General features: G+C 41.5%; 1 protein-coding gene across 3 annotated transcripts in view; it reads right to left on the reverse strand.

Moving 5' to 3' along the window:
• The window catches only part of SCML4 (Scm polycomb group protein like 4), an 83,274-nt gene that overhangs the window by 16,790 nt on the left and 38,538 nt on the right, over positions 1-27,946 (reverse strand). For all 3 annotated transcript variants that reach the window (XR_014546840.1, XM_083608407.1, XM_083608406.1), the window contains 4 exons: positions 26,202-26,413; positions 12,918-13,047; positions 8,757-8,957; positions 4,239-4,430 (listed from right to left, as the gene is read on the reverse strand). Coding sequence is in view for 2 of the 3 variants with exons in the window: in XM_083608407.1 (XP_083464533.1) it covers positions 4,239-4,430; positions 8,757-8,957; positions 12,918-13,047; positions 26,202-26,402 (724 nt within the window). In the remaining variant the exon portion in view is untranslated. The remainder of the gene's footprint in view (positions 1-4,238; positions 4,431-8,756; positions 8,958-12,917; positions 13,048-26,201; positions 26,414-27,946) is intronic.

Raw genomic sequence — 27,946 nt, forward strand, 5'->3', positions numbered from 1 at the left:
AGTTTTCACCACACACATTTGATCAGCTATGTGCAGACGCAATACAGATGTTAGACTCTCACCTCAAAAACTGGATGTCCAGATCTTTAGTGTAGGATTTCTCCACCACCATACACCAGGGCAAATGTCCCACAACTTATATTTTCATTTTTAAATACAGTATTTTGCACTATTTTTTGCAGGATTTCCTGATTTAGGCTGTCTCAGCTATATTTCTCATGAATATTCCTCAGGTCCACATTTGCCTCTCTTTCTCTTCCCATTGCTCATAATATTTCATCCTTAAATCACCCCACGACCCCATCCCTCTACCTTTTAAAGTGCTATAATATTTTTCTTATAATGGGATGGCCAGATGTGGCCCGTCTAGCCCTATGATCTCATGGTCACACAGCCCTGCCCTTCGTTTGAGCTATGCCATTGGCTCATCTAATCGTCAGCTTCATCTAACCGCCTTCCTTGGCATTGTTGGAAGAGATTAGAACAGCCTTAAAGCTGTATTCCAAAGACGGCCTCAATAAATAATATCTACTTTTATTTATTTATTTTTTTACATAATGCTGAGACTGATTTAACATCTGTGTCAGTTCTGAAGTCGCCTTCAAATCCTTATTAGGAGATGCAAAGTGTTGAAACAGATGGCCCTCCAACTCCATGAAACCAACAAACTTCAACCCCAAACTCCTTGTTAATATCAGACTGGTGCATTAAAAAAATGGATTGGAGCAATAGTTTTACAGGAAGATCTTTATTTTGACCTTTCACCAGATGCGTGGAGATAGATCCTGAGCCATTTTGTACATTCCACAGAAGCAGCAAGAGAGGAAGTTTGATTGACTTCCTCCTCCCAAGTACCCACCCCACACTTATGGGTTTCCTGGAAGAGGACAAGGCCTCTCTCACAGGGACCCAGGTATGATGAACATCTCTGACACAGGCAAGTGCAATGAGGATTACTTCAAAGTGTGACCCCTGTGAACATTATTCATTTGTTTGCTTGAAACATTTGTTTTCTGTTGTTCATCATGAATGATTCAGTGTGTGTGTGTGTGTGTGTGTTTTCTATGTTATTATTATTAATCATAATCACATAATTTATATACTGCCTTCCATTTCAATAAGAAATACCAAGGCGGTTCACATACAAATAAAAGCCAACAGCAAAACAATGCAAACAAAACCAATTATAAAACAATAGCTACCTTTAATTAAAATGCACATTAAAACAACTACATTAAAACGTCCACAATTAAAACATAAAAAGTCCATTAAAACAGTATAACAGTTAAACAAAACTCAAAGCAGGCGATTCAAATCAAAAGATCAGGGGAATGCTTGTCTAAACAGGCACACTGCAGAACAGAAATTTGGAAGCATCATGTGAACTGAAGACCATAGCAGTTGTTGAATTATGGGGGCCTCACCTGAGTGACAGTTCCCTTGGCTACTGTTTCAGGATGTTCCAGGGAATTATGATAGAATTTGGGAAAGGGGATCATGGACTGGGGCTTCGAATTTCTTTAAGGGCCCTCCTACCTCCCCACCCCACATAATTTGAGCTTGCCTGTTGCTGCCACTCCTGCTCAACATTAAAAGGAGGATCCCCACTTCCCCTTTCATGCTCAGATCTAGCCACCATCCTCATGCCCTGCCCCAGTTTATGACAGCCTACTCAGCAGTCTGTACCAGCCGGGTGATACTGACATTTCTTCTGCAAACCATCCCTATCAGCAGTGTGAACTGCCCTAGATGTACACACGTTAAAGCCCACCAGTGTGTCTGAGCTATGGGGATCAGTTACTTGCGATACTAAAAATAAGCATTATGCCATAAGGATTATGGTTTGTGCTGCAAGCAAACCAACACATGGTCGGATATTAACAAGAAAAAATGCCCAGCCTGGTTGAAAATTTGCCAGGCAGCATCCCAGTGTTGTTCCACAGGGACACTAGACAGCTGTCATGAATAGAACGTAGTACAGTAAATAAATGTCAGTTTCTACTTTGTGCAAAGTAGATGTTTACAAATGGCATATTATGCTAATCTAATGTCCCCTCCACTGAATCACTGTCAAGCAGTGTCTGAATTGGGGGTGTAAAGGTGGCAGTGCCATAACCCCACTTTTGACTGCAGCTCAGCTGTCAAAAGGGATGAAAAATCCATGTATACAATCATCACATTCCATCTCATTTCAAACACCGAAGATAACATAATGACCTCTTCTCCACAAACCTTTTTAGATCAGGCAAATAGTTTTCTATTAAATTTTGTTGTGGTTGAGTGCATTGCACAGATCTCCCATTCCCCCTTTAAATCTGACCTTAATATTTTATTTATTGTTTAAGGGATAATGTTCATGGCAGAGGAATATATGAGGCAATAAATGGCTTGTGCAGGTAATTAAATGCTGAACCAAAGCCGAGACTACTGATAACCATAAAAGCCATTTATTTTGACTATGTTCCAAAGCCATGTACTGCAGTTATTATACAGGGGAAGGCAAAATCAAGTCTGCCACAGGACTAAATAAGAGTAAAAATAACACAACACATTTATTGCTTTTGAGATATTGAACTCATGTTGCCTCCCTCCTCCCCTTTAGAAAATCACTTTGAAATCAGGCAGGAGACTCACATGTCTATTTTTTCTAAACATTATATAGTTTTTAATAAAATCCTTGATATGCTAAAAATAAAAACATTAAATGGCATAAGCAAAATAGCAAATGACATTACAAAGCTTAGCTCTCAAAACACTCCACCCTCCCAGCTTGTATCAGTTGGGCATAACTGTGACAGTGTGACTTGAAAGAACAGTCCTCCAAATTCATACAGCAAGAGACAAAAAGCATGTTTTCTTCTTTGCAAAAGGAGGCTGGACTTACTGTCCAAGAGTCAGGATACATCAAAGTGTCATGTGTGTACAGTTAAGTGGTATAATATCCACTTCTAATGCAAATATAATACCTGTCAGTCTAATAAATCTGTGTGTCTCTCCAAGATCTCACAAAGGTAGAGGGAAACTAAACACTACAGGAGAAAAATTGGCCTCCGCGTGTTGTGTTTTCCTCATAACACTAATGTGGATTAGGAGGCAAGAATTTGCTGGAGATAGTAGGTGGATAGGAGATTTGAACCCTCCACACACTTGCTGTTTCTCTCCTGCAGATCTCTCTTTCTGTTTAAAACTGTTTCCCCTCAGCTGGGCTCTAAGATCAGAAGAGGTGTGGTTGGGAGGGAAAGCAGTATTTGCTGTTGTCAGAGCTGCCCGAGATCCCAGCTCACAAAGGACCAACGCCGCTTCGTTGTTAAGTACAAAAGTCTTTATTGAAGTTCAGTTTCACTTCCACAGCCGCAGCGTGCAGCTCTACGTCTCAGACTCTAGACCGCTGAAGCTCCGTCTGAATCTCCTCCCCCCAGACACCAGTTTAAGACTCTAGCCTTGCTCCACCTCTTCCTCTGCTCTTTCCTCCTCTGGTTCCGCCTGTCCGTCGGGGTCTCGCCCTTTCTAGACTCTTCTGATGCTGAATCCCCTGAGTCTTCCCCCTCCCTCCGGCGGGCTTTAGGAGCTGGTTCCCAATCCGGGTCTCCTGCTGTCCCTCGCGCCTGTACATTTGAACTTGGCGCGCGCGCCCAGCCGGCAACTTTCCTCCTGACCGTTTCACTGCTGCTGTCACTGCTTCCCCCTTCGGAGAGGCTAGCTGCAACTGACCTCCCCTCCGTTCCCCCACTCTCCGATGGAGGCGTGGTCAGCCCTGACTCATCTTCTCTCCCCGCTGGAGGAGACGCTGGTCCTGACACATGTGACTCTTCCCCCCCACTACGCTCTGGTGGGGAAACTGGTCCTGATCCCCCGCTGCTGCTTTGGGGGTCCCCGCTGGCTCCTTGTTTCTGGTGCGTCCCCCCTGGGATCCCCCTTGCCCTGACCATCGGCGCCCCCTTCTGGGAATCTTCTGATTCGCTGGAGAAGCTCATGGAATCTCTCGGGTCACTGTCATACTCCCCTACGCTGCCCTCGGATTCTTCCCCTTCGCTCTCCATTTCCTCTCTCCCCTGTGCTCCTGCTCCCGAGCCCCTGACAGCTGTGAAGAAAGAATAAGCAGGAATTTGTGAGGAAGAGTTAACGTGTGAGAAGGGTTAAGAACCTGCTGTCCTTTGATTATCCCTTGAATGGTAGTCCAACACACAGACATGGATTTCTTCAAATACATATTCAAAAGTCATAAAAAACCAACTGACCTGATTCCATCCGTCCATTTTCATATTCTTCAGGGTTTTCGGCAGTGTTGTATTGTGGGAAAGGTTGATTGCTGAAAAGATTGTCACACAATAAGCTACGGCAAAGCTTTTTGAGGAACCGCAAAACATAACCAATGCTGTTCACTACTGGCAGGCTCAAGAGGTGCTGTTTTCCATCAAAAGAAGCAGAAACTGGGGGAGAAATGAGGAATTAGAGGGTTCTCCAATATAAGCAGTAGTTCCTTTCATAAAGCAGACAGAGGTTCTCTTAATAGAGCACACATTCTCTTTTTTACAAGCCACACATCTTTTACAAGCCACACAGCCGCAAATGCTGATACTGTGACCTCTTTAGGCCATTCACTAAATAAATACAAGAAGGATGAAAGTAGTACAGAGTATCATTGATTTTTGTTGCTTTAAATATTTCACAGAAAGGGAAGAGTCTGAATCTCTCTTCCAGAGTCACAACGTGGATTACCTTCAAATCCATATACAAACTTCTCTGTTACTTCATCTCTCTGTGCTGAGCTAAAAATCAAATCACCAGACTCTGATGAAAGCTGTACTCTGAATCCTAGATCGCAGGACCAATTCACTACTTTGGTGAAATTTCTACCCACCCTAACCCCAATCTATGGTGACATATACTTTACAGATGACAAAATAGCATGTCACTGCTAATTGTCTTTTTAAATAATTTGTAGTGGCACCATTAACTGGAACCTTTGCAAAGAGGTAGCATACATATTTAGGCTGAGGTTTAGACCTATTCAATTTTGTTTCAGGTTTATTCAGTTTATGCATCGCTTCTCACTAAAGAAGTTCCTAAGTGATTTACCACCAAAGTAAATAACAAACAAAACAATTAAAATCATATAAATATTATTAAAACAGACTTAGCAATACTGTACCATGTTGTGTCATTTTAAGAAATAAATAGATAAATATATGGATCTGTAAAGTGGAAAATGTTACAACGGACGTGAGAAAATAGCGTGAAAAAATGGTTGTGCCAACTGATCCATAGTATACATTCAACAGATTGGGCACAAAGTCTGAATGGGGAACCAACTTTTTTTTTTAAGTACCGTAGATAAAGCTTGTGCCAGAAGCCAGTGAAGTCTGGTCCACATGGGCAAATGGAGCTCTCTCCTCAGCCAGCCCCTCACCCCACCTGGCTTACTTACAAGCAGTCCAGGGGTGTGACATTGCCTGCCAGCTTCATCCTCCTAGGTTTTAGTGTTGCCCTTGTAGCACTCAGCAGGGAAGATTATGGGGACCAATCTATCGTTAGTTGGCTCTACCTGTCAGTGGCTCTGGCGCCACCTGCTGTTTGCCTCCCTGCCTTTTGCCCCAGCATTCCCACTGCCAGAAGAAACGTGTCCAGTGGCGAACATGCATAATACTAGCTTGCCGGCAGCAGGGGGAGGGGGAGGAGAGGTTGGTGCAGTTTGGGTGCACTAGCAGAGCCAATCTGGCACTCCTGCCCATGCATCCCCATCATCTCAACCTCCCCACCACATTGACTCTCCTGGTAAGCATTTTAGCTTCCCACAGAGGTGGTTTTAGGGGAGCACATTCTATGCTGTAAAATGGAGTGTGAGAGGCGGGGGGCACCCAGTTTTAGCATCACACAGGGCGCCACTGAGAGTCTGCCACAGCTTCCCCCCACTGTGCAAGCTGCTTTTGGCATGTGCCACATAGTGATGTAGATCTATAGAAGTCCATCATGTCCATTTAGACCTGCTGGGAAGTTGTGCTGGAAGTTTACTAACATCTCTTTGGCTAGGATTTGCACTGGTAGCTTTTGAGCTTTGCCTTTTACTTGTAGCAGAGAACCAGCCAATGATCTCAACAAGTATACTTATCTTTCAGCTTTAGTGCTTCAGTTTGAGTTTATTCAGAGGACCGAAGTCAAATGAATTACAGCCTGAGCCCATAAGGCTATCATCTCATTAATGTTAATAGGAATTTAATCATATCCATACAAGAAGAAATAATGGACTTTATTGGACACAACTGATTGGCATGCTTTCAGGAACAAGCTGAAATAATTTCTCAAACATGTGTAGCTTTTTGTTTCTTTCAACAAGGATGCAAACTGGGATCAGAGTGCCTCGGGGGGAAATGAAAGTGGAGACGGAATATAATTAAATGTTGCACAGCAGGATAAAGCTCAGGGTTGCACAGCATGGAGGAGGGTCCCAAGGATGTGGCAGCAATGGTGTGGTGATCACTGCCAAACATGTTTTATCTACATCCACTTTCAGGGAACTAAATGGTTCTTAACGTGTATTTGTTCTTCACCTTTTCCTTCGTAAATTCAGCTAAAAATGTTAATGCCTAATTTCCAAATAACTATTACATAGCTTAAAAACAAAAACAAAGCAAAAATCTTGTAAACCTTTGAGTCAACTAACATAGAGGCTTCAACATTTCCATTATTTCTCTCTCTATCCTCCTCACAGAAACTATCAGCATTCTCCAGGAGATCCAAGAAAAGAGTCTTCTGGCACATTGAGGACTGGCAAGTTTATTACAGCACAAACTTTGATTGACTAGAGTCTATCCTCACTTGGCAGATACATATGAGTATAGAGCAGGGCTGGGGCACCTGTGGCCCTCCAGTTATTATCAAACTCTAACACCCATCCTCCCTGACCAGTGGCCATACTGGCTGGGGTAGGTGGAAGTAGGAGTCCAGCAAGATCTGGAGGACTGCAATTTCCCCATCCCCGGTGACATCCTCATCAGATGGACGTTAAATACAAAAACATACAGTGTGCGACAATTACCTTGCAAGCACAATGATTCAGAACAGCAGTAATTGATGCTCATTTAGTTACTCTACTTAGTCATTCAAGCAGTCACTTCACCTACTTGTCAAAGCAAGACACACATGGCTTGGAAAGGAGCCAGGAAGGAGCCTGAGCACATCCGTAACTTATTGTGGAGGTCCTGCCTCACAATATGAGGAAGTGACTGTACCCTAAGGATACGTCCATATGGCAGTTGACTGCCGACTTGGTACTGCTCATGCACTCAAGCTTTGTGCAGCATCCATGCAACCTCATCCTCATAACAATTCCACCCTGTAATATTTTCTCATTTAATTTCGAATTACCATTTATGCAGAAAATCCAATACATAACTAAATAACCCATAGTAACAGTAAAAGTATATTATATTGGGTGGGTGGAATATGAGGTGGCATTTTGAAGAGGGCTTCTTATGGTCACTATGAAAATGTTGCATGCATGAACAGCACCGAGACAACAATAAACTGTCAAGTGCAAGTAACCTTAGCGGTGGATCAAAGTAACACCATTAGTTTGTAATTTACCACTCAGCGTTCCATTTGATTCTCTTCTTGCTTTTAATGCAACAGCTCCATTGAACATTAAAATATTGGAATGAAATTTGATACATCTGGGAAACAATTATAATATTTCAAGTTTAAATCTAGTGCCACCCCCTCAACCATCACCAAATGTGAAGTGCAATGCCAAGCAGAACAATTCAATCAAATTAACCAAAACCAATGAAGTCTGGATGTTGAGGTGGATTAAGGGGAGGATTTCAACTCCCCCATCTCCTGGGCCAGCTGCCAGCTACATGCTGTGATCCAGCAGCAAGGCCTGAGGAAACTCCTCCGGCCTCGCTGCATGCTCCTTTGGTATAGGAACCTGACATTTGCACCAAGGCCCCATTGGCCAGTGTTCACCCCAGTGCACCTGACAGGCCCAAACACCACTCTGGCTCTGATATTAGTTGGATTTTCCCCAAAAATCCACTCACCCACCTGGAACAAATGCCAATTAGCCATATTCAGAAAACACACAAAAGTGTGAAGCAGGAGAAAAAGATGTGATACAGGCCAATTAGTGTCTCCCAAAAAAATCCTTCTCAGTCTCCTCAATGAGAAGAGGGAAGAGTGCAGGGTGGAACGGGCTTAAATTGCTGGATCTCCACTCTTCTCCCCTACAGGGAAAAATCACCCCATTTGGTTGCCCACGTTACCCCTGCAGCAGGGTCCATCTCTCCTCTTCTTGCAGGGGTGGAGGGTGTGGCAAATGCTTCCCGCCTCACACACACAGGGAAGGAACAGAATTCCAAGGGAGCCATGCAGTCCACTTTGAAGAATGCAACATAGAACACTTGGTGCATGCTTAGAAAGCTCTTATATGTTTCATGTTTGAAGACCAGCTCATGCTCAAAAAAGGTTGTGTGGCAGAGTGCAAAACAGATTGTAATCCATCATCTAAAGTGAATACCTTTAATCACTAATTTTTATCAGCTGGAATTAGACAAAATACTGTTTCTAAGGACAGAGACAAGTGTAACATAACTAGAATTGCCATATTTTGAAGAACAAAAAGGAGGACACATTTGCCAAATTCTACTTTTAACTATGGATTGTTATGACAACTCTCATTTTACATACCAGTGAAAAAAGAGGATGTGTGCTGGAAAAAGAAGACATATGGCTACCCTAAACCCAACATACATTCTCACCTGACACCATTTCACCTCCGTAGCCCTGCTTGACAAGTGAGAAGACGGTCTTTTGCTGGTGTGCACAGTCAATGCATGCCTGAACTGCCTGCTGTAGCACCATCGAAGGCCGCTCAGGTCCAAAGTGGTCTGGAAGTTGCTGCACTTTCTTTCGTTCAAGGTATGGCCCCACATTTGCTTGCTTGTTGACATAAATGCAGACTGAACAAAAGGAGAAAGATGTCACTGTAACAACAACAACAACGTGTGAAGACCCCTAAAACCACCCCCAAATGAAGACACAATAGACACAGATTTTAGTTTAAGGTTTTTGGCATTAAACTTTGGCCACAACTTTATTGATTACAGCATGTGAGCGGTTGCTTAGGTATTGGTTTCAGACAACCTGAACCTGCATGGTGGCAGTAAAAGTACTGTGTCAGTAAGGGAAAGCATCCTGGGGGAGTGAGAACTCCTTCAATCTCACAGCTCACCCCAGATGCTCCCAGGGGCTCTGGCATGGCCCTAGCCCCTTGACAGGGTTCAGACAAAAACAAGGTGAGCCCCTGGATTCCTTTAACGGAATTCCCTAGCAGCAGCAGCAATGGAGGGGCAGGCACAGCCAACCACGTCCCCTCCCCAAAACATTGAACCAAATGCCTAACCTAATCGCCAACCTTACAAAGTTGTGATGATTTGCTACACGGTAGGCAAAAACCAAGTGGCACCAGCCAATCAGCCAAATGGCAAAATTCCTACCGGGCCCCTGCTCCAAAACAGATGACCCCTAGACAGGGATAGCAAGACCATAAGAACAACCCTAAATATAGGGAGAGGAGGGTGGGTGATCCGCTGCACGTCGCAAGAAAGTGAAACTCTCCAGTGATGTGCAGCAGCTTAAGTAGCCCCTCAGCAGCCAATAGCCAACCCAACTGACCAATTTTCTGCCCCAGCAACAGAGGGGCAACCAATGGGGCATTGTGGACATCCAAACGGTCCCGCCCCACAACAGGGAGGCAGTTTCTGGTGATCTCACCGCAACACGTGCCCTCCATGATGGAGGACCCAACTAATAATAATTTTATTATTTGTGCCCCGTCCATCTAACTGGGTTGCCCTAGCCACTCTGGGTGGCTTCCACTAGTTGTCCCAGGAAAAAAACCCATAAGAAAATGAAACATATTCTTGGTCTGGCAGCATTGATTTGAGCAAAGGCAAACAGCTTTTGAATTGCCATTTTATCTGCTTCTAATAATAGGACAAGATAGTGGTTTGGAACCAGGGCTACCTCGGGTTGGAGACGTCCCCTTCTGGTGGGGGCTCCCATTGCACTTACCTTCTGGTAGTAATATTTTATATCTCTGGTAGGTGATTGCTAGCTGCCCAGCACTTTAAATTACCCACAGTACTATTGACATAGTGTTGTTCTGAGGCACTGTACGGAATTAAAATAGCAGGTGGGTCACAGAACCAGCTTTACAGGAGAGGGGAGAGGCTGGTTTAGAGGTTGGTCCTTCTTGGGCATGGGAGACCCCCTCCAGCTTCTCAAGGATGCTAGCTGCTGACTATAAAGACCATGAGGCACCCTATGTACACCTGTGGTGCTTCACTCCCAGGTTTGTATTTTAGACAGAAGTTTTATGTATTAAAAAGTACACATTTGGAACAATCAGTACAGAATGCATTACAAGTAATTGTGACATTTGTTCAACCTTTTTTTGAAAACAAACAAACAAACAAATGTTTTTAAGAGTTTTAAACTTCCTGCAACACTGAACTTTAATCCACAGGAGTGAATGCCAAGTGTTCATTTACAGGAGAAAATAAAGTGGCAAAGAAACCATTGAAGGGGAGGGCTAAGCATATTTCTGCTGAACTCCAGGGACGCCCTCAACTATTGAGAATTAAGCCTACCAGTATTTGTGTAACCCTATCCTGGATAATTTCACTGATAATTTCAGTATATTTAATATTTGTTCCCAATGTCTGTGCAGAAGTTGTTTCAAGGCTAATTTTAAAGTTTACATTCTCAAGAAAGAAGAGTTTGCACAGTTCTGCATGGCAGATTTCTCTGAAATCCATAAATCCGCTTTTTAAAAAATCTCTTATCTGAGAGTGAAGGAAACAGAAATTGACCTAAGCTGTGTTCTGAGAAGAGATAGCAAACCATAAGGAATTAATTAACAGGCTGAAGGTTCAGTGTGCACTATATTTCATCATGATATCCGCTGTTCACTGGACATATAATTCAGACTGCAGTGCTAAACCCTCTTTCCTGGGAATAAGCCCCTCTGAACCTGCTCCTAAGTAGGCATAGGACTGTGTTGTAAGGCAAGCACTTGAAATGGGGGGAAATTAATGCAGTGGTCTACAGATAAGAATATGGTTAGAGAATACTGTCATTTGCACAATACAAAACTGAATTTATTGATGAAAACTGAATTTATTGATGAAAGGCTGTTCAGTTTCCCTCACCCCATCTCCCCTCCCCATGTGACCTCAATATCTTCTCTGGAGGATGCCCTGGACCAATGTTTTGGGGCATGCAGGGAGCAGAACGGAAAGCCCAACGGCATGAGTGCAAACCTCAAACTATATTGCATCTCACCCTACGGGTCTGTACTTTTAAAAGGTTTAATTTGTGGTGTGTTGCAATTATATTATTTTATTGTAGCTTGTGATTTATTGTATTAGGTTTGTAAGCCACCTTGAGAGGACATTGTTGAATAAAGCAGCCCAAAAACCTTTTAGTTAGTTAATTAGTTAATTAAGAGGCCACTAAAATGAACTGCTCAGGAAAAAGAAAACCAATCTTTGATACTTATGCTGAAATCTATCAACATATATTTTATCTCTTCTCCTTGTACTTAAATGTTCAATAGAGGACAATGTTGAGGCTAAAAGGACAACCCAGCTTTTACATATTGTTGCACGGATTAATAACATGGTTTATAAGACGATTAGGCCTCTGTAGCAAAAGAATCCCTGTTAACATTTTACATACCGGAACCTTCTTGTTTTAAGGGATAGCAGAGGTTCCAGTCTTTCTGGCATGCGTGCTTATTTTATAGGATTGTGTGAGTCAGCCTAAAGTAAGACACATTGTTATTGCTGGCTGCAAGCGTGCTAGAGTTGTCATCTTTCAGAACATATAGCATTACCCTGTGACAGAAATCAGATAGGTGACAAAAGAAATTATAACAGAGCGAAGGACGTGGATGATGGCTGAGCAGTGTTGGGGATAATATACAGTTAGTATCACACCATAATGAAAATCTAGTGCTTGAAGTGTTAACAGCCACTCAGGCTGAACAATAAAAAGACTCAAAGCAATCTATTCTGGGTAAATAGGACTATAATGGCAATAATAGTTAGCATTACATAGCACTTCAAGCCATCAAAAGGCCATACAAACAAACAGGAGAAACCATTACAAGCACGAACGAAGGACATGAACTGCATTACGGAGATCTGATGACAGATTTATTAATACAAAACAGCACAGATTTTTGCTTCCTACCAATGAGTGACACAGTGTTTCTTAAGGCAGAGCTGGGGTGTGCTTTGTTTATGTGTGTGCAGTTGATTTTCTATCATGTACAGACATGGTAGCCGGAAACAAAATTGAGAATATAAAGAGAATGAAGAAGAAATCTGGATAGATCTCCAGCAAACAATTGATAACTTGTCTTTGGAGTTCAAATATTTGCTTTACTTAAACAAGAATCACTGATGAACAGTACAGCTCAAAACATGTATAGGATAGTGTGTTTTTGAAGTTCAATAAAATAGTTTTGATGGAGGGGGGGTTGTATCCTTATCATACCTAAACTGAGTATTTTGCATGCACTTTATCCTAATATGTACATTTTTAGAATCAATTTTCCCCAATTGAATGCATCTTTGTATGTTATTTTCACCAAAATGCATATTTTTGTGCACGTTTTCCCCTAATACCACACATTATGGTACATTATTTTGGTTGAAGCACTGCAGCACAGAATTTGCAGAGGTGCAAATTGAGAACACAGCCACCTTTTAGTTCACATATTATATTGGAAAGTGAAGTGAATTGAATCCCCCTCTATTCCCTGAGATCTGGTTGAAGAGCAGGTTAGAAATCCTTTAAATAAATCCATAAATGAATACTCCTTTTCTGATGGACTGTTTCGTTTCACATACCTGTGAGGGCTTGTGGGGCCGCTGAGTTGGGGATTGTAGCTGCATCCTGAGGGATTGAGCTAATATCAGGTTCCGGGGTGCTTCTTGGTGGGGAAATCGCTAAAGGAGTCATTAGAACACGAGATTTCAGCTGGAAGACAGAACCAATTTGGGTAATGAAAACACATGCAGAATCTGTTTTATTATACTACATATTGGAGCTCTTTAAACTCCCACACTACAGCAAATTACCACAGTATCACATTCATTCTTAGACACATTAATGCTTTCAAGGAATACAGGGAATGGAACTAAAATGTTAATGTATAACGCAAGTGAAGTTGCAAAAAACAAAATATTATGCAATTCAAGGCATAGTTATTTACATCTTAGGAAAGGACTATCAAAGTATTGCTTATTTTTTAAAAAATAACTTTTTCAATGCAGATGTAAAAAAAATTTCAATGCAGATGTAAAAATTTCTTACATAAAGTGCAATGCTGGAATGTTAGACCACACAGACTACTTGAAAATTGCTGGTGGTTTTAGCAGACCACTTAATTATTTTTCTGCCCGCATTAGCAATTGTATTGCACTGTGAAAGATGCTGTATTATTTTTAATTCTATTTTTGGCTTCTTTTACTTCTTATATTGTATTTATTGTATTACAATTTGCATTCTATAGATTTTGAAGTTTGCTACAATAAAATCCAATATAAGAAATAAAAATACTGTTAAAAATCAATGTGAATATTTAATGCAGACATGCCATGGACCATCTGAATGAAACTTGCAGACCACAAGTGGTTTATGGACCAGAGCTTGGGAACCCTTGACATAAAGTTGTCATTTACAATTTGGCCCTTAGCTGCACACGTGTAACTCTCTTGCAGTTGTTGGTTTGTTTGTTACCCACCCTTTGTTTGTTACCCACCCACCTTGAGTGGGTTACAACATTAAAACACAATATTTAAAACCGTTTACTGATTTAATCACAAAAATATAACCTCAAGTGTGAAAGGCATTTTTTATTTTGCTTAATAAAAATGTATCCATATTTGCACTATATTAGCCCCATGCCGAAGGGAACCCTTAGGTAATGCAGTCATTGCACAACAAGCAGAGATTTAGACCCCCATCCAGTTTTTGGCATGTGTGTGTTTTAAAAATCTGACAAATCAGATTTGTCAGACAGAAGGGCATAAGGCTTCGTTAGTGTGAACTGATTATCCTTCCCTAGACACTTAAATCATGAATTATTTTTCTAAATTGTTGCATTTTGGACTGGCCCTTGTACTGCCAGTCTTACATGAAAAAGATAAATATTCCATTCTGCAAAAGAAAGATAAATATAAATAAAATAAAAAAGATAAATATTCCATTCTGTTCGGCTTGTCCCTTAATGACATGGATTTGATGTGTAAGCTTCTCCGCAATGGTGATGTCCCAGAATTTGGGACCACAGTAGGTCTAATTTACAATGGCTGCTTGCTTAAGCAGAGGACACTTTCTCTTGCGCCAGGAGACAGCTCCTGATTTTTGCTAATTCCCCACTCCAGCTTTACCCGCATGCTACAGCCAACAGCATTCCCAGGGATCCCCACAGGAAAGTACAACAGAAAGGAAGACATGGGAAATTCTGTTTTATGAGCCCTCCTTATTCTTAGGAATCAACGTATAATCCTACCTGTTATGTTTAGAGACATAGACGAGCCAGAGTATCTGTAACTATAATAGGATCATGCCAGCATTGATAGTAAAAGCGAATGCTTGTGTTATCAAATGTCATTATTGCCTAGTTCCCATGAGATGTTTGATCTCCCAACTATGCTGTGGGTTCATACCTACATCACAATGTTGATGTAGCATTCTGCACCATTTCTGAGAATGAACCTTACATTCCGGCTAGTAATTGGTTTCCCTCCATTTATTGCAAATGACAAAATAAAAGATGCTGTAGAACAAATGCACGCACAAATGTAGGTTTGCTGGGAAATTTCAGATCCATTAGCTTTTAAACGAAATGTTTGCTATTCAGCAGCTATCTCATACATCGCTCTGGGTGTGAAAAGAAGGGGAGTCCCTACATTGTACTGAAAGCAGAGAACAACAAATAATAAAATCAACTCAGAATATCTGAAAGGGCTTGGGTGTGTGTGTGTGTGTGTGTGTGTGTGTGTGTGTGTGTGTTTTCAAGAATGCAAATACAAAGCATTGGGTCTGCTACAGATCAGAATCAAACCCCAAAAAAGAAAGGTTAGGAGAGCTGCAAAAGAACCGTAGAAGCAACTACCTACTTACCGCATCCAATTATATTTTTTATCATTTATTAAATTTGTTAGTCAGTTTATTTTGCCCAAGGCAAATCAAAGCGACTTCCAGCAAACAAAACAAAACCGTCCATAAATACATTAAAACCAAGGGTGCAGGACATTGAAAACATCCTGCCCACTTCTAAAAGGCCACAGGCTTGGTTATAGAGGAAAGTTTTGCCTGGTGCCTAAATATATGTAATGAGTCCCCACAGAAAAGGCCCGTTCTTGTGTTTTTGCCCTCTAGACCTCTCACAAAGAAGGGCCTCAGATGATGGTTGCAAGTCTGGATTGGTTCATATGGCAAACTTTTAGGGTTTTAGGGAGCCAATGAGCCATGGGGTGAGCTACATACATAAAAATTATCCCAGGCTATGACATTTCCCCTACAATTCCAGCCTTACCTCAAACAGTGAATCTGTAGCAGGCACAAAGGGATATTCCCTTCCCTTTCTTTCTCTTTAAGAAACAGAACAGTGGAGAGGAGCTCCAGGGAGAGGAGAAGAGAAACAGCACAGTGATCTGGTTTGGACAGGGACTGGCAGTGTAGATAGGTCCACTGCTTCTTTGCCCTAATAGTATGTCTCCTACTGTGTCATTTCTAATCTAAGAAGGACCAATCCATCCTTTAAGAGTGGTCTTATAAACTAGACACCTTGAGCGCACTTCTAAGCACAAAGCCAGGGCTACTGTCAAACACTTATGCAGAAAGCTAAATACTGTATTTCATCTTATTTCCCCCATCACTTTCCTGTCACTGCCTGACAACAAAATTTATGCCCCTATTTATTACCCATTAAAAAGTATTATGACAACAGATAATATGAAAAGGTACATTTTAAAAGTCAATTGACTGAAATCTACATTTTCAAAAGCATTTCTCCTGCCCTTTCAAATGCCATTCCTGGCACAGCATGTAAAGACCGCAGTGAATTTATTGGAATAGAAATATTCCACTTAGCTGAAACTTGTGTGCTTAAAGTGGGTACAGGTATAGACATATCATACTGAAATGAAAGTTCCTGTAAATATATTTCACCACACCTTCACAGGGGCCAACAGCAATACTGGGGTGAGGGGGGGGAGAGAGATGCATATGTATTTAAATATCTCTCATCTTTACCATAAGAGCTACAAGATAGTTTTGTAATCAATAGATAAGGAGAACATGAAATGTGTTTAGCAAAGGGCACTTTGACTCACTTGGGGGTTGTAGTCCAAAACATCTAAGGTTGTGGTTCGAGGACCCGACCCCCGCAGTGTGAAATGAATACACAAGGACACGTGATGTAAGGTTAATGGGCAAGGAAGAGAGACTGGTCTAGTGTTTGACAGATGTTTAGGCTAAAAAAATGGACCATCTGCTAACTAGAAAGCAGAGTGAATGGCAACAGTTAAAAGTAGAAATGGAGGGCGATAACTTAGGGCTGGCATATGTCTGGAATTTCCAGGACATAGCCAGGATTCATCCATCAAAACTGGCATCCAGGCGGAATTTTTAGCAATCGGTTAAAATGTCAGGGAAAACCCGGGTGTATGGCAGCCAATATCAGAAGTGTTGATTTTTTGGGCAAATTCCCCCCAAAATAGCTGAAAAACTTCATTTTGTGTGTGTCCTGATTTTTACTTTTTGAAATATGGCAACCCTACACTAATCTCCTATGGTGCATGCACATAGCATTCCTTTTGATTCACTAAATCAATACAGCAGAAAGTGGAATGAGTTTTGCTTTTGTATTTATTATTGATTTATTGATTGCTTTCTATACAATTCTCTAGAGTGATGTACAATTTTAAAAAGGAGGAAATAGTTTAAATACAGTTTAAAATGCCACAAGCAAAACCCAGATACATTTAAAACTACAACTATACAAAATAGACACACATGGGGCAAGGAGCCATTTATCTAGCTGGAAAAGCCCATTGGAACCAAAATGTCTCCAGTTCCTTCCAGAAAGTGCAGGTAGTGGGCACCTGTCATGTATCAATAGGAACACTAAAAGTCTGCAGAGTAGGCATCTGAAATCTTTGGAACTTTGGAACTCTAGACTGTTATATATTGCATGAGTTTGGAGTATTAATGTATTTGGATGACTTTGTATGATTTTCTTGTTTAAACTTATGCCAATAAAGGCTAATAACAATAACAACTTGCAGGAGAAACTCTCCTGCAAACTGCAGCAACCTACTAGGTGCATAAGGGATGAAGTGGTCTCTCAAGTAACCTGATCCTAAGTGGTACAGGGCCTTATATGTTATACTACCACCTTGAACTTGGTCTGGTAGCAGAATGGCAGCCAGGGCAAATCCTGACAGTAGGGTGTTGCATACTGACGGGAGTCTGCCACCTTGAGCAACTGATCCGCCACATTCTGCACTGCCAAATGAACCCCCAAGTTAGCCCCACATAGAACACTTGTTCTTACCACAAATGGTAGTACTTCCTTCAAACTACGTAACTTCAACTCTCTAGGCTAGGGAGAACTATAAAGTCTCCATGTTGAAGTTACTATTATCTGTAATCTCATCCCCAGACAACTACTTTGTAAAGAATGAGGTGATTGTTCAGTCAACAAAAATTGTTTTATAAATTCATTAGCATTTTGGTGTACATTTCTCTTAATATGCACATTTTTGTATGTAAATTTGACTAAATATAATGCAGTTTGTGTTATTTTCACTATGTATTTTCATGTACACTTTCTCTCATTCCTTGTGCTCCACCTTGGCCACTGAGATCTTCTCATGGGGCACTTTTGGTGGTCCTCCATACCTCTGAGATTTGTTTGGCTTTTATGAGAAACTAATCAGGGGGGCAGGTCCTGCCCTGTGGAACTCCTTGCCAACAGAAGTTCAGTGGGAGTCATTCTTGCTTTCTTCTCAATGTCTTTTCAAAACTGCATTGTTCAGACTGGCCTGTGGAAATCTTCTACCAGCCAATTTTTATTTATATGTTATTGATTGTTTTTACTGGTGTTACTGTAAGGTTGTGTTTTTGAGTTGAACCCAGATTTTTTATACCTTATATGAAAGTGTGATGTATAAATATTTAAGTGAATAAAATAAAAAACAATATATGCATGCTAATACACGGTTGGAGCACCGCCTTGTGAAATTCTGGTGGATAGCTGTGTTTTGGTTCATTTATTGTTTCAGAAAGTGCAAATAGGGGAGGTTTGCCTTTAAATGCAATCTGAATGGAATTGCTACCTCACCCTTCCACAACACAGATCCAGTGTAAGGGCTCTGCCTTCTGCCTAAGGCTTCTGTATCTCTTGAGCTCAGGAATGATTTGAGAAACCTGTGCATCTCTGCTCTCTGCGTAATAAAAATATATTTCTGTAATAAAGACATGAGTATACAAAGCTGTGGAAAAACCTATCCGGTGTAAAGAGACTTTTCAAGAAGACAATCAAAAGCAATGGAGGAGAAAATTGCATGTTACAAGTCCTAATTTGGATCTGACGAAGACTTCACGGAACACATTAAATCAGTAAGTGAAATGATCCCTTTGTCTGAGAAAATGGAGATCACCGGATATAAGTAATGTGCTTTTACATGCTCCCTCCTACCTCTCAAATACTTTTTTTAAAAATCAAGCAGGAATAACTAAACAACTATTTTCACACTGTTATGTTTTCTCCCTCCATCAACGGACATAAAGAAGAACCTATAAGGATCCCTTTGGACATGAAAATGTACCTGTAGGCCACTTGAGAACTTATGCTGCTGCAACTTGTTACATGGGATTTCAGGCTCATTGTCATTTTAAGCAAGACTTTAGTCACCCCTTTGGAGATTGGCCCAGTGACAGAACCCTGCCACCTCACACCATGCCCATACAAAATAGATGGTTCTTGAGATCTGGGAGCCCTCAAGTCATTAGCACCAATAGTCTCTGCAGCTACATGGGACACGGGTGGTGATGTGGTCTAAACCACCAAGCCTCTTGGGCTTGCCGATCACAAGGTTGGCAATTTGAATCCGAACAACGGGGTGAGCTCCCATTGCTCTGTCCCAGCTTCTGCCAACCTAGCGGTTCAAAGGCTTATCAAAGCAAGTAGATAAATAGCTACTTAATCCTCCAGGGGTCATTTACCTTTACCTGCAGCCACACAGTTCTTAACACTGTCCCAACTTTCTGTTGCAGCAAGGTGGAAAGGCCTTTAAGCAAAATTCAACCAGCAGGCAGGTGGCTGCAGGTGGGAGGAGACAATGGGAACCTTTACTGCCATGAAGTTTGTTATCACAGGACCCAAACTTCATTGTCTCAGCTGCTCTCTTACATGTCCTTTATTACTCTGGTTTGTTCCAACCAATATCCTAACACTTCATGTCTCAGCTGTTCTCAGTCACTCACAGAGTCTGCCAAGCTACTTTGTCACTGCCACAGTGGAAGTGACAGCTACCCATAAAAAGCAATAGAGAAATCCAAGATTCTAGCACAGCTGTGATTGGATAGAAGTGTCTGCTCCTGTCAATCAGAGAGGAGTTTCTTTTGGTGTTCAGCCTGGAAGCTCCCTCTCCAGACAGAGAGATGAGGTGCTCCAAAATGTTCTTACCTTTATGCTCCCAACCTCAAAGGTCCTGGTCCTTATCAGCCAATGTTTGGGTAGTATTATCCTTACTTCTTTTTAAATTTGAAAAAAAAATAAGGATATCCCATGATATCCTTAAGGAATCCCTTAGTCATGTAGAACCCACACTTATTTTGGGGTGGCTCCATACAGCCCCAAAGCACAGAGGCACATTACTGCAACTCTAGATGGAAAGTTATTATGCTAGAACCCGAAGAATCATTCCATGAAACATAGCTACTAAGCAAAATGATAGGAGCTTATGTGGAAGTATCAAAATGTCCCAAGTTCAATCCCTAACATCTTCAGGTAAGACTGGGAGAGACTCTAGCCTGAAACCCTTTAGATCTGCTGCCATTGGTGCAGACAATACCAAGCTTGATGGATCAATGGTCAGACTCAGTATGATTTGCTATGTTCCTAGAAACAAGGCTTCATAAATATGATGGATATTTTATGCCAGGGATGGGCAACCTGTAGCTCTCCAGATGTTGTTGGACTCCAACTCCCACCATCACCTTGACCAAAAGCCACACTGGCTGTGGCTGATGGGAGTTGAAGTGCAACAACATTAGAGTGAGTGGGGGACTTGAGACAGGCATCGTGGCCCTATGATAAGGATCACAGGTATAAAATATATAAGCACTGTGAACTGAATCACAGAGATCCAGTGGTCATTGTTGTTGTTGTTGTTTAGTCGTTTAGTCATGTCCGACTCTTCGTGACCCCATGGACCAGAGCACGCCAGGCACCCCTGTCTTCCACAGCCTCCCGCAGTTTGGTCAAACTCATGCTGGTAGCTTCGAGAACACTGTCCAACCATCTCGTCCTCTGTCGTCCCCTTCTCCTTGGGCCCTCCATCTTTCCCAACATCAGGGTCTTTTCCGGGGAGTTATCTTGTCTCATGAGGTGGCCAAAGTATTGGAGCCTCAGCTTCACGATCTGTCCTTCCAGTGAGCACTCAGGGCTGACTTCCTTAAGAATGGATAGGTTTGATCTTCTTGCAGTCCATGGGACTCTCAAGAGTCTCCTCCAGCACCATAATTCAAAAGCATCAACTTTCTTTATGGTCTTTCTTTCTGGTGGTCATAGCACATGTTAATGACCTCCAATTTGTCTGGCGCACTTATCCTGCCATTTGAAACGGCTTATCCTGTTTTTGTTTTCTTTAATGCTGATAGGATTTAACTTTTGATATGTTTATATGGTGAAGAGAATGACAGCACAAAAGACTACGCACAATACCCAAGGCACTTGCTCCAGTCAAGTGAAAGAGGCAATGTGGCGAGGGCAAGAAAATGACACATAGCAGAAGCCGTCAAAGCCAATGCATTCCTTCAGCCTCAGCTAAGAGAAAGGTTTAGGCACGAGGGGAGGGGAGAGAGAAAAGCCATGAAGCTAAACAAAGGCAGACATTTACAGCGATTATCTATTAAGCTAAACAGAGGCAAACGTTTATAGTTGTCGGCTGAAGGAATCTTGATAAAAATCTTGTAACAAGGCTGGTGCCAAAATGAGTAAGTGTGGGTGCCTAATATACTGTGGCTTCTAAATAAATTTCAGCTAGTAGTAAGCAGCAGGTATAACATCAGAGGGAAGATATTGCAACAGCCGCTGCTTTCTGTACTGCAGAGGGAAAGAAATTTATTTATTAAACTTTTTTCTTTTTTGTATGCTGAGACTCCTATTGCTCCATTTCTATTCCATCTGCATGGGCTGCCTATTTGATTACGAGCCCAATTTACTGTAGAGGTGTTAAACATTAATGGTATAAAAAGCTTGGGGCCAGATTGCCTGAGAAACTGGCCTTCTCCCACCTGGACTTTAAAAGCAGCAGCAAAGGCCCTGCTCTCTGTCCCAGACACCTGTGAGATCAAAATGGTGGATAGGAAAGACAGGTCCTTTCCAGCAGCAGTGCCAGCACTATGGGATGCTTTGACAGCAGAGATCCAGGACAGCTTCTTCCATCCTCTCCCCTTCTTCAGCTGTTTTTAAGCAACTAAAGAACACTGTTTTATGATCTAGGTTTTAAATTTATTCACTTGTTTATTAAACTTATACCCCAACCTCCATCCCAAAGGAGCGCAGGGCTGCTAGTGCTTTCAGATTCTTACCTATGTCTGTTTTAATTATTCTGATGGTTTTAATGCAGGGCTAGGGAACTTACTTTTTTCAGCCTGAAGGCTACATTTCTTTGAGGACAACTTTCTGTGGGCTTGGGCCTAATAATAATAATAATAAGTACGTTCTTCTCTCTATAAAATTTTGGTTAGTAGAAGGGGTTGGAGTGATGTTGATTTGGGGATAAATGCTGGCCATGCCTGCTGTGCTTGCTATTCTTCCCTGTAATATATACTCAGCCTATACATTTGCAAAATGGTTACAAAGACACCACCATGTACAATATTTTCTCCTTCGAAGGAAATTGATCCAGCAGTATCTGATTTATCTAAATGAGCTTTCTTGGAGATCAATTTCCTGATCGATCAGTCTCCATGGAGATCAGTTACCTGGCCAACTAGAAAAATATAATTATATGGATGCATTTAGCACCACATGTAACAGAGGGGTGCCACAATGGAACTGAAATGCTGAGTTGGGGCCATGGCTCCATTCCATGAGTGGGTTAGCAATGGACATCAATAGCCTCTATAGGCTCTGAAGTCTGTGTAGATCAATTGTTTCAATGCAACATCTTGCCTATTCATCTTCCACCAAGCAATAGGCTTTTAGGCTGCACTCTAGGTTGTCTAGATGCACACAACTAACTAGAGTAACCCACAGGCATCAGTGAGAGACCACTATAAGAAAAAATGGGGAGGGGGAACTAAAACTTCATGTCTGTCTTTATCTATCTATAACGTGCTAATTATTCCAGTCATGAAGGTTTAATGGTAACTGGAAAAGTCAGATCTATACAGGGGACAATAAAGATGCCTTTGTTGGCATCTATGGATTTATTGCAAACTTCCATCAAAATAAAATTTAACCCAGATTGTAAATTCATTTTTTTGTAACGTACAGACACAAATTGATCCATCTGTTCTGTAATAATCCAACATCCAGTTGCCATAAAGAAGTTGGTCGCCTGCCATTTGAGCATGCAAGAGCTTTTAAAAATGCACATAAAAGTCTCATGGAAGCAGGAACCCATGCTATTTGGGAGCTAATTAAATCAAGAGATCTACCCGTCACAAATGTATTCTCTGACTCTAGCAGCAAGTGCATTGTGATTGAGAGCTGTATGCTTTAGCAGTGGGGACCATATCCAACAGAAAGGCTTCTTGCTGAAATGTTGCTTCGGTGTACAAATCTTCCAATGCTAATGAAAAGCACAAAGTCAGATGTGTTGAGCATTACAGATTGCTGTTGTCAGCCTCAGAACCTGGAGCCATTGTTTACTAGTGAATGTCTTACTTTTGGTCTCCATTCATCAAGAAACAACATCACCCCCGAACTTGCTATTCTTACAGGTTAGATGACAGAAATGATTGCATTAAACCAGTCCCCATAAATAATGAATGATCTTCAATTTACTGCCTCCCTTTTTTTTTTTTTTTGCCTCACTTCTATATTTGGTAGCAAATAAAAGGCTTCGCACATGAAGAAAAGGGCATGCATCTTTGTCAGGTTTCACTAAAACAATTATGTAAAACACCTCAAACTTTCCTTTTGCTGGAGGAGGTGAAATTTGACCTTGCAAAGATTTGTCCCAAATCCTATTGTTATAGGAGCACAGAAAACCAAGAACTATTTGGAAGTGGCGATAGGCAAAGCTGTAAATTTTGGTTTCTCGTTTTTCCATTTTTCCATTCAATTCATCACATTTCCACATCAGCTTGCAATTTTTCAAAAAGCCTCATCAGAATTTTGGTGTGAATTTCTCCTAATGCACATATTTTTGTATTATGCAATAATCACACTTTTGCAGAGTCATTTCCCTTTTTATGGTACATTTTGTACGCTTTTGCCAATAATATGTGTATTTTGATGCACATTTTACCCTAGTAGATGAACATTTGTATGCATTACAGTGGTACCTCTAGTTGTGGACACGATCCGCTCCAGGGTGCCGTTCGCACCCCAAAAAGTCCACAACTAGAGCAGCGCTTCTGCGCAAGTGAGGAGCACGATAGAGCACTTCTGCACATGTGTGAAGCGCGCAGAAAGCTTATGCACGTGTGCGGTGAAACCTGGAATTATACACTTCCAGGTTCGCCGCGTTCGCAGGCCGAAAAGACGCAACATGAACTGAACGCAACATGAGGTATGACTGTACAGTACTTGGTTGGAAAACTGCATTGCAAAATATGGAAAAGTGTGAATTATGAAAGATAGTTGTGTTTTCATTACCGTGGTACCTCGGGTTAAGTACTTAATTCGTTCCGGAGGTCTGTTCTTAACCTGAAACTGTTCTTAACCTGAAGCACCACTTTAGCTAATGGGCCTCCCGCTGCCGCCACGCTGCCGGAGCACAATTTCTGTTCTCATCCTGAAGCAAAGTTCTTAACCCAAGGTAATATTTCTGGGTTAGCGGAGTCTATAACCTGAAGCGTATGTAACCTGAAGTGTATGTAACCCGAGGTACCACTGTATTGTATTGTTTCAGAAAGTGCAAATAAGGAAGGTTTGCCTTTAAATGGAACTGAATTGAATTTCTTCTCTATCCTTACTTGGAAAGCATTTAATAGTAGTTTGAATTTCTTGCGTCCCATAATGCGATGGACAGCAGCTTATACAGGACACATGAATTGGATGCAAAAGTTCCCTTTCTCTCTCAGAAGGAGCCCTCCTTTGATAAATGGATTCCTTTCACTGAATGAAGGTCTCCCTTCTGTCAGAGGAAGCTGCTTCTGGCTGAGAAAGGTGACCTTTGGATGTAACCTAGCTTGTCAGCTGCTTTCAAAGCAGTCTATAGTCTACACTAAAAATCAAATTTCTGCATCAGGCTGGATTCTGTGACCTGCATAAACTTATCAATTCAGCAAATGCAGATTTAAAAAAACCAAAACCCAAATGCTTATTTGCAGCTTCTCTTCCATTTTTCCATCCTGTTGGGTGTTTACAGTGGCTCACAACATTTTTGAAACAACCAATCAGCTTCAATAAAAGTGCGTTAAAATAGGAATCTGAAACCAACCACTGAACTCATTTATTGCAAGCAATATCTTGTTTGCCTTCTTAAGTTCACAGCAGATTTTGTACACCAGAAAGAACCCTGAAGTAATATTTCATGGTCTATCAGTTGCTAGAGTGGTTTATGCTTGCTGGATATGTAAGGAGATGTCTGTGAAATAAGAATGGCTCGGGAAACTGTGGGGTATTATGTAAATTGTAAAATGCAGGAGAATTCATTAACTAATTATAGAGCCCAGTAGTTGTTTTTAGTTGTTTTTTTTAATAAAAAAAAACAATGTGAATAGTGAAGCCACATTAATTATTTTACCTTACAGAAGTACGGTGGTATATAAATTACCTAAATATGGAGGATAGTTTTAACTTCTTCTTTTTAAAAAAATAATATTTATTGCTTTTAAAGATTACAAAAAATGAAAAGAAAAGAAAAGAAGACGAGAGAGATAAAACAAAAGAGAAAAAACACAATATAAAACAATATACAAACAACACAAAACACAACCCAAACCCATTAAACTAAACACATCAAATTAAACTAACCAAAACCCACTCCCTAACCCTAACCCTAAATAAAGAGGATAGTTTTAACTTCTGTGTGTTTTGATAATTCCCTCTCCTGAACACTTTGACCACGATTCAAAAGAAATTATTGTCTTAAACCAGAATCATATCTCGGCAAACAGAGCTTTCTTTGAAAAATTTTCACAATAGCCATTTCCCATTGCTGGACATGTGATCTCCTGTTTGGTTTAAAGCAGTGGTTTGGCTCTTCAGCAGTCAGAATTGCTGTAGCGAAAAGGAAAAGGAAACACTACCTGAAATTCTTGGTACCGTGACTGAACAGCAAGCAACCAAGGAAGAACCAGTGCTGGTGGAAGACTAGTTTGCTACACTGCATGTCCATAGAATCTTCTGAATGTCTGTACTGGCATGAGCCAACGAGGGTGTTAGCCTGAACAGGCTGCTAAGGATTCTGCGCTACTGCCCTTCCTGCTTCTTAACCACACAGCAGCAGCAAGAAGAAGGAGCATGAATCTCCTTCCGCCATCTCACATTGGCACATGTGTTCATGCCACATGGATATATTCCAAATATCAAGGAGAGACTAACATGTGGCCTTCAGGATTTTGATGGACTGTAGCTCCTAGCATTCCCGCCAGTGGGTCAAGCTGGCTGTAGGCTGGTAGAAGATGGAGACCAGCAATATCCAGAAGGCCACAGACTAGCTACAAGACAAAGAGACATCATAGCTACTTAATGAGCTGGTAGGATGGCATACCTTGTATCCAGGTTTCCTCCCTCGCTTCTTTGGAATCTTCACAACAGGCAGAGAACCAGCTGGTGCAGAATAGAGGTTATGAACAGCCATTTTCATAGGCGTCGAATGGAGCGGGGGTCTTCCTCTTTTTCGACCTGGTATTCTGGGAGACTGCATGTCCACAGTATCCAGTCTTGGAGGCAGTGATGGCAAATGATTCATAAGTAAAGGAGCTGTAATTTAATAATAAAAAAAGAGTTATATTGTTGAAAATGGGGGTGGGTGGGGAAGAGAGAACCACAAACAAATTTTGTAAGCAAGGTAGAGGAATGGTCACCATCAATCTCCCATAGTGGTCCCTCCCTCTCCCAGTTGCCACCCGCAGGGGTGTCTGAAGGACCATCTTCCTCCATTACATTTTAACGTTATCACCAATGTCATGGAGAGAGTAGTGCGCCCATCCACAATGACAGAACACACTTCTAATCACAGTGGGTTCAATCCAGACTGCTATTTCTGAGCTGAAAGGCCCCTTCTGTTCACAAAAGTCTTTAGATGTAATGGAGGAAACCCACGGGAAAATGGTATGAATCAATTTCCTCTTATTTTCCCCCCCCCCTTCTCTACAGCCCCCACCCTGTCGTGGGGGCTCGCCTCAATCCCTCTAGTCAGATTTTTGGAAGGACTGTGGGGCAGAGAAATAAGCAAAAGTCTCTGTAATGTATGCATTATCAACTAAATATTTGACATATGGCCCCTTTAAGAGAAACGGCTATGATCCAGGGGGCCAGCTGCTGGACAGCAGACTCACAGGTATGCCCTGGCTAGAGTGTTAGTTTCTGCTTCGTGCAGGCTCCCAGGCCTCATCAAGAATAAAACTCAATAGCCATTACCTCAGCTCCTAGTGTGTTCCTATAGAAGGACACCTGTTTCCCTTCCACTGCCCAGAGGATGCTCCTGCTATTAGAAGCAAAACCTGGAGCCAAGCCACTAACCATGGAAAGGACGGTTTCTGCATGGCTGGAACGGAGACTTCTGTATAGACGTAAAACTCGTATCTGTTGCTCCACCCACTTTTTACTTTAGTCATGGCCACTTTTGCATTTGGCTGTTGACAGGTGGACCCAGGACAGTTGTCTTTGGGCTGAAAAAAGTTCCCCATTCCTTCTTTAATCTATGGAATAAGGACACATCTGTCTTCAGCTTGCACTGCGAAATACCATCATGCCTCATAGCTTCCCACATCTTGGTTAAGTTTGGTGTGAATGCTCAGTTCTAGGGGATGCTTGCATAGTAGGGGTTGCCTATAGAACACTTTATTGACTCCATTTCTGAAGAACCTCAACATGATTTCATCTCAAATCATTGTCCTACTGCAACTTTCCTGCGCTCCATTTGTCCAACTTTTTAAAAAAAGAACAGAACCCTAGCACAATCTCCACAGGTCTCTATCACTACCCTTCCTTCTATTTAAAAGAGGCGTCATTTTGATGTTTATAGGCTGAGCCTCTCTCTTGCATCCATCCTTCAGCTGCCACTATCAGCCAGCACCATTTCAGCCATGTATTTCTTAAATCAGCACTTCAATTTCTGCTTATTTTACTCATTCTTTAAAAACTATTACAATATTGATGCAATAATGTGCTTTAGCACATGCACACAAAACACATTTTTCCCTCCACAAAGCAAAGAGTAAACAATCCTTAAATCTTAAAATGAGAGATACAACTGTTTGGCTCGACCTGGAAATTATCATTTTAGACCTA

This window comes from Podarcis filfolensis (assembly GCF_964270895.1).
Source record: "Podarcis filfolensis genome assembly, chromosome: 3".
NCBI classification, from domain to species: domain Eukaryota; kingdom Metazoa; phylum Chordata; class Lepidosauria; order Squamata; family Lacertidae; genus Podarcis; species Podarcis filfolensis.